Source organism: Lipotes vexillifer, unplaced genomic scaffold, assembly GCF_000442215.2.
Source record: "Lipotes vexillifer unplaced genomic scaffold, Lipotes_vexillifer_v1.1 scaffold36, whole genome shotgun sequence".
NCBI classification, from domain to species: domain Eukaryota; kingdom Metazoa; phylum Chordata; class Mammalia; order Artiodactyla; family Lipotidae; genus Lipotes; species Lipotes vexillifer.
In genome coordinates this window covers 836,142-847,701 of record NW_006792448.1, presented here as the reverse complement: position 1 = coordinate 847,701, position 11,560 = coordinate 836,142, and the positions used below count along the sequence as shown (strand labels likewise).

The window sequence follows — 11,560 nt, the reverse complement described above, 5'->3', positions numbered from 1 at the left end:
CCAGCCTCTCTGGGTCCAGCAGAACACTGTCTCATTCAAGGTAGTGTGGATGAGCGGTTGACAGAGGATGCTGCCCACATCTGAAGCCTCCAGAGGATCCTGGCTGGACAGCTGAGCTGCCCTCAGGTCTGGGACTTCAGGTGTAACTTGGTGTAGAGCTCATGAAAGGTGCTTGGATTTCTCCACCTTTCTTCACCAATGCTCAACAGACTGGTTTGGGTTTCAGAATCTAAGAGGAGCTGGTAGAAAGGAGAGCTGGCAGAGGTACAAAGAAGTCCCTACGAGCCTCTAGAATCCATTGTTGGGATCTCTTCATACTGCTCGGGACACAGAGGGCAGCTCCCAAGCTTCTGAAGGCTGTGATACCACTGAGCTTTGGACCATCGAAAGTAAAAGAACACAGCTCAGCAACGGCACCACATTTCAGCAAGAAGGAGCCTCTTTTAACAAAGGATTTAAAGGGGAGAGTTTCTGCATCTCTACTTTGTGGTCCATCATGATAGAGAACTTTACATTCACGTAGACAGTGAGACTGGTTTTTCTTTCCAAGATGCTACATTTGAAAGAATCATGAGCCATTCTAAGCTTCCAGGGAGGCTCAGGATACATAGGAGTCGGTGGACAGCCCTCCCAGTACAGGTTAAGGAAACAGTCTGAGCCTCCAACTTCTGCAGCTCAGCGAGTATGGACATTTGCCACTCTTGTCTCCAGGGTGCTGGTGGCAGTGACATCACCCGGAGGAAAAGCGTCCCTCAGCCTTGGGACTTGACAGAATGAGGTGTGCTGGGGAAGCCACGAGCTGGGACTTGGCCTTTCCTGACTGCCCCTTCGTCCCACGGTCAGCCCCTGACCACTGAGCCGACGATGGCTGAGAAGGGCGACTGCATCGCCAGCGTGCACGGGTATGACCTTGGCGGGCGCTTTGTTGACTTCCAACCCCTGGGTTTCGGCGTCAACGGGCTGGTGCTGTCGGCCGTGGACAGCAGGGCCCGTCGGAAGGTGGCTGTGAAGAAAATCACCCTAAGCGGCGCCCGCAGCGTGAAGCATGCACTCCGGGAGATCAAGATCATCCGCCGCCTGGACCACGACAACATCGTGAAGGTGTATGAGGTGCTGGGGTCCAAGGGTGCCGACCTGCAGGGCGAGCTGTTCAAGTTCAGCGTGGCCTACATCGTCCAGGAGTACATGGAAACCGACCTGGCGCGCCTGCTGGAGCAGGGCACGCTGACGGAGGAGCACGCCAAGCTCTTCATGTACCAGCTGCTCCGAGGGCTCAAGTACATCCACTCCGCCAACGTGCTGCACAGGGACCTGAAGCCCGCCAACATCTTCATCAGCACGGAGGACCTCGTGCTCAAGATTGGGGATTTCGGGTTGGCGAGGATTGTTGATCAGCAGTATTCACACAAGGTATGTCTGTCCAGAACGGCTGATATGGGTGGTGCGTGTAATCCTCAAGAATGCTCAGTGTTCAAGAGGGTATTCCTAGCTCCAGTGGAATCAGAGGACTGGGGTCAGTATTTGGGGGAGGCTGGAGGGTGCTAGAAGGATCACGGGGCTGCAGAGTTGTTGCTGGGGGAGCAGGGAAGTTCTGGTTCTTAGTCTGGTCTAATGGTTCTGGCCATTAGTCATGGCTGTGACCGATGACTCAAGACCGTACAAGAGGGGTTGGATTAGATGAAACAGCTCTAAACTCTATGGCTTTAAAATTGTGCTGCTGGGGAGTTCCTTGGTGGTTTAGTGGTTAGGATTCCGGGCTTTCACTGCTGTGACTCGGGTTCAGTCCCTGGTTGGGGAACTGGGATCCCACAAGGCATGCGGCGCAGCCAAAAAAAAAAAAACAAAAACGTTGTGCAGTTGGTGAATTTGCCTCTAGCACCCTCTTCTTCCTGCCATCCACCTAACCACCTACCCTGCCTACTTTCTGCTCAGGACTCCCTGGGAGGCTTCCCACCACTGAATCTTTTGCTCTGGCTCATCTCACCCCCTCCTCCCATCAAAGCTGCTCCACTCTGTGTTCCATTCCCTCTGTCCGTGGACGGAGGCATAAACGGTGAATCTGATAAACTAACTCTTGGTGTACATTATCCAGCTAATGGCTCGGCTCTCCCAGGCCCCTGATGTACTAGCCCCCTAGTGTGACGCTAAAGCCACGGGTGTCTGGATGGTGCTGACCCCACACGGGGTGGGCGGCTAAATGCTCCAGCAGCAGCAGAGATCAGAGCTGACCCGGCCACACTGACACTTGCTCTCAAGGCCCCAGACCTCTTCTTACCTAATCCACTGTGCCCTTCAGGAACTGGGAGTCCTCTGAAATTCTATTCCCCTTACCTCAGTTCCTGCCACTTTAGGGGAGTCTCTGAGCACCTCAGCCAGGCACCTCTCAACAGAGCTGTGGAGTGGCTGTGACTTCCAGCCTGCTGCCAAAACTTTTGTATCATGAATTTTTACTAGAATGAGTACATTCCTCAGGAAGTAGGTGCACCATAAACTGTTATCAGCCAAGGGGCTGGGGTGGGTGATGAGAGGGGAGGGTAGCTCTGACCTTGAACATGCTTCAGCTTTCCCTCTGAGGCCCCATTCCTCTGCTGTCCCTCGCCACCCTATTTGCCTGCAGCCAGAAGGTCACGGACACCAAGAAACGTGTTGACCTGCCTGGTACAGCTGCAGCGGGGTGGGGGTGGGTGGAGCAGGGCTCCCTGTCCCACCCTGACTGGCTGGAACTTGGGGTCCAGCCCAGATTTCAGACCTCGAATCGGCCCAGCTGGCTCTAGTTCCCTGGTGCTGCCTTAACCGTGAGCTTGCTCTCTGTCCCCCCTCCTGCAGCCAGGCCATCTGTCAAAAGTGACAGCCGACTCTGTAGGAAGGAATGTCCATGGTAAAAAAAAAAAAAAAAAATCATGCCCTTCTGGTCTTCCTAACTCCCTGTGCTATGTCTCTTTCTTCTGAGGAACAACGAACCCAAACAACTGAACCAACGGTTTTAATCCAAATCAGTTCTTATTTGGTAAAAGGACCAGAGAATCCATGACACTCTTATTTCTGGGATGCACAAAACCACCTTCTGAATTGGAATAAACCAGTACATTTGGGAGTCATAATAGGACCTTCCTCGATGAAAGGGTCTGATTAAGTGAAATATTACAGGGAACATGCGCAGAACAGCACGTGGTAAGCGTTTGGGAAAATCAGGGAAGGTGGTCACTGGTGCAAAGACCGGCTGTGGCAGCAATTCTTAGGAGGTGTGTGGTTGTCTGAGGAGGTGATACTGTCTGAGGAGGCAGAGTCGCGGGCTCCCTTCTGAAGGCGCTGACTGCGACGTGGACAGTCACCCTCTGCGAGCCTGCGTCTCCCCATCTTTGACGAGGATGATGATATGCTCCCTGCCTGTCCTGCTGGCCTGTGGTTGTGAATCAAAATGGAACATGAAAGCAAAGCCCCTTGGAAAGTAGTAAGAACCCCGTCCATTCATCTAATGAGCGTTTACTGAGTACACAGGGCCCAGGCCCTATGCTGGGAGCCCAGGAGGAGCCCCAGGTTCACGGACCACCGCAGGTGGCTGTGCTCCTGTCACTCAGGGGTGGGGAGCCACCTCTCCAGTTGGAACTTTCATCTTCCTGATGCAGAGGAATTCAGATGCTCTGACTTCCTCTTCGTGTGCTCTCTTCAGTAAAATTAGCCGTGGGAGGTTAAAAAAGAAATCACTGGAGCCAGCTACTAGCCCAGTAGGTGTTCACATCAGCACTGCGTTTGGCAGGTGTCCCGTGCCCCCACCTGCTTCCTCCCCCATATACTTTCTGCTTTTACCTTCCTCCCTGCTCTGCCCCGAGTGATGATGAAAGCTTTATATTTGGTGCCTTTATTTATCTGATGTACATTTAAATCAGTTCTCATTTAATTCTCAAAATGCCGTGAGGCACTTTGGGCAAATGGTCCATTTTAAAATGGAGAGAATTGGCTTTCTCAAGATTACTTGGCTGACTGTGGCAGAAGGGATGGGAGAACTTGGCCTTCTTGTTTCTTGATGGATGACCTTTCTGTGTGCTGTCTCCTTCACGAAGGCTTTCTGGGTCTCCAGTTGGAATGAGTCATTCTTTCCTTTGAATTCCCCACCCCCTAACCTGGATCTTCTAGCGCCCACCATTCTCTGCTCTGTTTTACTGTGTGTGTGTCTGCGTCTTCCATGCTCTCCTAGGCTGAGAGCTCCTTAGTTCCTGATGGCCGTGTCATGTTCATCTTGGTTTCCTCCAGGGAGTCTAATCCTGTGCCTGAGACATGGCCCAGTTGATTGTGTTGACTGTCTTGAACTAATGGAAGAATTGTCATTGGCCAGCACGTTACAGATAGGAAGCTAGCTGGGCTCATTGATTCCATGTGCTTGGGAGGTTTGACTCTCAGAGAGAGAGCACGGGATTCTTCCAGCCAATGAATTGGTGGGGGTCAGACGTGTGCATCTGCTTTCCCTGGTGTGTTTGGAGGACAGTGCCTACATGTGAACGGCTCTAAACTGACCCCTCCTAAAGTTTCATGGATACTGTGCTTGCCTTGAAGAGGACTGTGCTCACCTGGGCTGCAGCTAGTGCCTTTGCGTGGGCCACAGCCCCTTACCAGGGACGGGCTTTGTGATCTGACGGGGGGCTGGACTCGGATGCAGCAGCCGGTGTTCACTCTCCTCATTGTGACTTTCTCACGGGTGGACAGCAAGCCTCCTTCCCTTCCACATCCCCTCATCTAGCACAGGGCCTGGCACAGGGTAGGTGTCCATTGTGTTTGTCTGGTAAACGAGGTGCCGGAGGAAATGGCCTTCTCTAATGAGCAGCTGGCATCACTGGGGCTTTAAGTCACAGTCAGGGAGCATTCTGAGCACGTGTTCCCCTACCACACCATCCCAGGGGTGTTGGTCTTTGCAAGGCAGAGGGCAACTGGAGGCCCTGGTTGGCCCACACTGTCAGGAAGATGGCAGTGGGTGGCGATGGGGGTGCTCTGATGGCTCTCACTCAACAGACACAGTATAGAGGCCCCCTGGTTTCTCTGTGTCATTAATTGCATGACCTCAGGCAAGTCCTTTTCCTTGTATAGCTTACTCCCAGAATAAGAGATCTATCTATAAGGAGACCTCCCAATCACCTTGTCCATTCCTTCCATTTCACAGATGGTAAAACTGAAGCCTAGGAAGGGGAAGAGACTTGCTCAAGACCACACGAGGAGTGGCTGAGCCAGGAATACAATGTCCAGTTTTCTCTGAGGTCCTTCTCAATTGTCTTATCTACCAAATGGGGTCATCAGTTCCATTCTGCTTATTTCGCAGGATTCTTGTTAGAGTCACATGAAAGTGGGGATGTCAAGGGCTTTCAGATGTACAGGGAGCTAAATCATGAACAGAACCTACTTGCCCAGTAGATGCCATGGTAACACCAGGCAGACACCCACACGTCAGTTTCCCCTCCACTGACATATGGACCCAACTCCTGACGTGATGGCCAAAGGGTGAGTCATGAGGTCCTACCTGATGGTGGCTTCCCAGCCTGTGGTCCTGTCATGAACCCCTTTCTGCCTGCCTCCTGGGCAGGCCTGCTAATTAGTTCCTTGTGTTTGTGTCAAGAAGAGGCAGCTGAAGGATCAGAGCATGTTTTCCATTGAATTTATCCTGTCAGGAAGTAGATGATCTCAAAAGAGAAAAAAAATGTAGTTTAAGACTTCACTACGTCCTGTGTAAATTCTAAGACGTGTCAGGAGCCCCCAGAAGAGGGCGCAGAGGGCTGAGCAGCATGTTGACAGTCTGATTAGCTGTGTGAACGCGTCCCTTCAGGAAGGGGCCTGGGAGAGGGAACCACATTTTGTCCTTGCTGGGGCTGCCAGCGGGCTTGCCTTTCCTGGGGGCAGTAAGCAGAAAAGCAAGCAAAGGAAAGAAAGCAAGAGTAAGAGGTCCATAAAGTATGTTTTGGTGGATCATTTGAGCAAGTCTAAGTTTTCTGCTAGGCTGGCCTGCCTTTGAGCCCTGACCCCTTTCTACTTCAGAACCCTGTCTTCTTACCTCATGGTTCATGATCAGAATGTTCTCACACTCTGCCTCCGTATCATGAAGATTCCTTAGAAATCAACTAGTACGGTGGTCCTCAAAGTGTGGTCCTGGACCAGCAGCACCAGCTTTACCTGGGAGCTTGTTAGAGATGCAAATTCTGAGGTCCCATCTCAGACCTACTGAATCGGAAACCCAGTGTGAGGCCCAGCAAGCTGTGGTTTAGCCTCCGGGTGATTCTGAGGCCTGTGAACTTCTAAGCATCACTGACCTGAAGATGTGGAGTAGCTTGTCTGTGGACAGAAAGCGGACGTCCCTGGTGTGTCTGCTGCTCCTTGCGGCCAAGGTTCTCAAACTTGAGCGCAATGACGGAGGCTAAGATCTCCTCCCAGGTAACACAAGTGTGTTTGAAGTAGGTACCTTAACCAAAGAGGATGGTTAATGGTGGGGATATAAGGCACTGTGACGAGGAATCGTGAAGATTGTTTTAGGCAGCATGGCTTTTAGGGCCTCGGTCACATCACTTGGAAACTGCCTGGTCCACCATCCCTTGAGCTTGGCAGAAAGCTGTACAGACCAGGGAACTCCATCAGTAGGAGTGTTGGTTCTGTTTAGGCTTTATTTTAACAAGAGTTATAGGCGATACGAACGACGATTTTAGAAAATAGACGTTATTTAAAGACAAGGCCTTTTGCTTTCATAGTTCAGTGAGATTGAGTGTTTGATTGAGGGCTCAGCAAATTACTGCAGTTTGGTAAGACTTGTGGTTCAAGGTCCCAAAGGAGGCAAAGAGGTACGTGATGGAATATATATCAGCCAGCTTCCAAGGGCTTTGCACAGAGCTTTGATCAGCTGTGTTTATGCTGGTTAAATTGTGTTGGTCAGCCCCACCTCCTGGCCACTCTGCCTTCCTTTGATGGCTTCTTGTCTATCTCCCTCTGTCTGCCTAGGCAGACACACAGAAAGCTCCCCTAGAGCACGAATTCCCTTGAAACTGAACCTAGGAAGAGGAATGCCCATCTCTGTGGCTGAAATAGAGTCTTTGCAGCTGATCAAGAGAATGTTCATTTGTTGTTCTGTGTTCCTGTATTTTGCGTGGTCTCCACCTTGAAATGCAGGTCCCTAGGTGTTGGAAGGGAGGAAGGGCTTGCCTGAGATCCCAGAACAGGACTGGGGTCCACAGTACTGCCACTGGGAGAGGCCTAGCCACTCTCGAGAGCCAGGGTTCATGACAAAATGGGCTCATTGAAGACAACTTGCTGAGGGCCCAGCTAGAAGTTCTTAAGCCACTAAGCATGTTATTCCAAATCAGTGGAGCTGAAAAGACTTATTTAAAAGGCTATGAAATATCCCTTTTTAAAAGGGAAAAATATGACCTGGGGGATTACAACAGAGGTTGTGCTAGAGAGTCAAGTGTCCCCGACTTGGAAAAGCCAATTTTGTTGGCTTTCAGTGCATCCCCCTAGTTCCCACTGCAGCCCCGCCCCCAGGAGCAGGGTCTTCATTCTGTCCCTGGGCCTCCTGGGGTCGTCTTCTACCCACTCCCAGAACGCTACACCCAGGCCTCCCTTCCCGGGAAGCAACCCCACTTAGCTCCAGGGGTGATATTATAAATCCTTAATAACTGGCATGGTTCAGGCACCAACCAATTAGAAAGGAAGCCGGCAGGGTCCTAAGGCAGGGTTCTGGAGGTGCCCTGCTTGCCAGAAATTGACCCTTTATTGCTGGATCATAGGGAGGTCTGGGAGTATCTGGGAATGAGGCAGAGGTGGTGAGCGAGGGAACCAGGGGCTTCAGCAGTAGCTATTTCCCAACCAGTTTGCAGGTATTTCATTGTTCTAACAATTGGCCTAGCTGTACCAGTGCATACCAGTGCCTTCCCCTTCATGTCAAAGCTCACCCTTCCCACGTGCGTGTGGGTCTGGTTCTCCACTGGGGGTGAATGGTGGATTAAATCGTGCGAAGAGATCACTAGCTCCCTCCTTACTGTCAACACAAGCCTACTCACTCACCTACTCACAATTAAAGCTGCCACCTCCTATGGCGAGCTCCAAAGCTCCAGAAGAATTCAAGAAGCAGGCAGTCAGCCTTCCTGCTAGGATTGCTAAAGAGGAGCTAGTATTTCATGCAGTACAGGCCTGCTGGGGACAAATTCTTTGTTTATCTAGAAAGTGTCTTTATTTTACTCTCATTTTAAAAGTTTGTTTTCCCGGAATATAAAACTCTGAACCTATGGTATTTTTCTCTTTCAGTACTTAAAAAATGTCATTGCTTTATTTCCTATCCTTATTGTTTCTCAGAAGGTCTTCATTCGTATCATTGTTCCTCTGTACGTAACATCTTTCTTTCTCTGACTGCTTTCAACATTTTTTCTTGATCTTTAACTTTCAACAGCTTGACTGTGATGTGCACAAGTGTGGTTTTCTTTGTACTTATCCTATTTAGTTAATTCATTGAGCTTCTTGAATCTGCAAATTGACTTTTTCCCCCACCATATTTGGGACAATTGTCAACAATATTTTTTTTTCTGCCCCACCTTCTCTTCCCCTTCTGGGCTCTGATTACTATGTTACTCAGCTTGGTATCATCCCAAAAGATTGTCCGATCTTTTTTCTCTCTTCTTTTCAGAATGGGTAATTTCTATGGTCTGTCTTCAACTTCACTGACCCTTTCTTCTGCCATCTTTAATTTGCTGTTAAGCTCATTTGGTGTATTTTTCATTTTGGATACTGTCCTTTTCTAGAATTTCTATTCGGTTTTTTTTTTTTATAAGTTTCCACTTGTGTGCTGAGATTCCCCATCTTTTCACTCATCGAGACCATATTTTTCTTTAAGTCCTTGGACATATTTATAATAACTGCTTTAAACTCTTTCTAATTTGAAGCTCTGGGACATCTCAGGGTCTGTTTCCTATTTACTTTTTTTCTCTTGAATTTGGGTCACATTTTCCTCCACATTTCTAGTAATTTTGGGGTGTTTGTGGCTATTACAGTTGATACTCTGAAAGAAACTTGAATGATATTGTCTTCCTTTAATGAGTGTTGAATTTTGTTCTGACAGGGAGTTAATTTACTGATGGTAAATTATGGAACCCTTGATCCTGTTAAGGCTTGGTTTTATGCAGGCCTAGAGTGGATTTCACTCCAGAGCATGATCCTTACTCCTATGGTATGACCTTTCTGTTGTCTCGCTTGAATGCCTAGAATGTTAACAAGGCATTTCCCCTCTGACTGGACTGAAACTCCTATGTATCCAATGTTTCTGCAACCTCTACAATCCCTGTTCTGCTATTAGTACCAAAGTACTCTCTGTTAGACCTCACCCTGTGTATATGCAGACCAGCCCTCAGCATAGGCAGACCAGCCCTCAGCCAGAGATCTGTGGGGGAGCCCCCTACAAACTTCTGGGCCCCTACCCTATGAAGCTTCATTTTCTACAGTATCCTGCCCCACCGGCTCCAGTGCTTCTGCAGCCCCGGACTCTACCTCCTCAACTCAGTAGGACAAACATGTTTCTGCTTTGTTCCACCTCCCTGTGCTATGGTTGGGAAATCTACCCAGGCAGAGTGCCAGGGTGAAGATGAAACTCACCTTATGTGCTTGCTTCCCTTCTCTCAGGGATCCTGCACAGCCTATTGCCCAATGACTGAAAACTGCTATGTATGTTTGTTTAGTTTTATAGTTGCTTTCAACAGGAGGGAAAATCCAGTACTTGTTACTCCATCATGATCAGAAATGGCCAGTGCTAACATTTAATGATGTAATGGTCTGTGTGGCTGAACATCTTTTAATGCTAGCTTGTAAGCACCTTGGAGGAAGTGTTGATGACTTACTTATCTCTGCCTCCCTGTAGCATGCTTAATGAATATTATTAAATGGAATTAAGTGGAGAGTCTGGGAGATAAGTGTTGAATAATGTGCTCCTCCTTCCTTTATACCTAGGAGATGTGCTGGGAAGGAAACTCCTTTCAGATAGCATCTTAAGTCTTGGTGGGAAGGATCCCAATTGCTCCATTCCTGGCTCCAGTCTCTCTACTTGGGAATTCCAAGGTTGTAAATGTCTCAGGAACGTGACACTGTCTTATTCTATAGGCAGATATTCCTGTGTTTATACTGAAGAAGAAAGATTAGAAAATTCGATCAAACCCTTTTAAATTTTCTCCTGAAGTGTGTTTTTTTTCTTCATCTTTTACTTTGGTAGCCTGTTAAGAAGCCAGTACTGTAGAAATAGAAGGCTCGAGGGGAGTATCATATTGCTATGTTTATCCTTACTTTCATGGGTAGATTCTAATTCAGTACCACACTTCTGGGAGCTGGGAGAGACCAATCCTTATCTCTAGCCTCATTTGCTGCCACCCCACTCATCTTGTGCTGTGATATCACTGACTTGTCACCATTCGCTGGAAAATGCCATACTTGGTGACAGCTCTAGTCCCACACACTGTTCCCTTTGCTCCCACATAAACTCCTACTTATCCCTGCAGACTCCACTCAAAAGCCCCACCTCTGTAAAGCTTCACCAGCTCCCCAGGGGAGAGTTAATCACACCTTCCTCTGGTTTTCCACAGCAGTCATCCTCACACTATTGTGATTATTTGTTTATGATCTAATATGTTTATGATTATGCCTCTTCCCCCAACAGATAGTAGGGCCCTTAGGAAAGAGTAGGAATCTCATTCAGCTCTGTATTCCTAGCAACAAGCACAGTGTCTGACATATATGTGCTCATTAAATGCTTACTGACTAAATGCCTTTCCACTGAATCAAGCATGATCCTCAAGAACGTCCCAGGATAAAGTATAATTTCTCTTCTTCAGGGCAGTTTTCAAATATTTGAAGTCATCTACCACGTCCCTCTAAATCTCTGGAGCCTAGAACTCCTTTGTCTTTACACAATAATATTTAGGTACTGTTCTAAGTGCTTGACAGGTGTAGACCTATTTAGTCCTCATAACAACAATGTAATATTGATAATAATAATAAGTGCTGCTGTTCCCATTTTACAGATGCATACACTGAGGCACAGAGAGTAACTTGTCCAAGGTCCCCCAGCTAGTAAATGGCAGAGTTGGATTTCAAAGCCCAATAGAATAGCCACCTAGTAGTGGCTTCAGGTCATGCTTTATCCACTGAGCATACTGCCTTGTTGACTATTTAGATGACAGTGTTTCCAGAGGTCACACTGTCCTGACTGTCCTTTCACTGACCTCCTCCTACTTATTAGACCCCAGAGGGAGGGTGACATCTCTGCTCCATAAATGACTCACTGCTCATGCTGCTGGTATTTTGAGGGGCAACCATGTCAGTCTCTTGGCTCATACTGAGATCGTACCCAACTTACTTCCGTTAAGTTTTGTATTCCCTATTTTACATTCATATCATTGATTTTTAGCCCTAGTACAAGACTTTACCCTTCTCCCTGACAAGTTTCATCTTCTTGGCTTCAGGAAAATATTCCAACCTGACAAGATCTTTTTGGATCTTTGTTCTATCACATAATCTTATCCCATACAGCTTCACAATTCACAAGCCTATCTTCTGT

The 11,560-nt window shown here is 48.3% G+C and overlaps 1 protein-coding gene across 1 annotated transcript in view; it reads left to right on the top strand.

The window, feature by feature from the left end:
* Positions 1-864: 864 nt before the first annotated feature.
* The window catches only part of MAPK4 (mitogen-activated protein kinase 4), a 74,717-nt gene continuing 64,021 nt past the window's right edge, over positions 865-11,560 (top strand). Inside the window, exon 1 of the mRNA XM_007465570.1 lies at positions 865-1,410. Within this exon, the coding sequence (XP_007465632.1) occupies positions 865-1,410 (546 nt within the window). The remainder of the gene's footprint in view (positions 1,411-11,560) is intronic.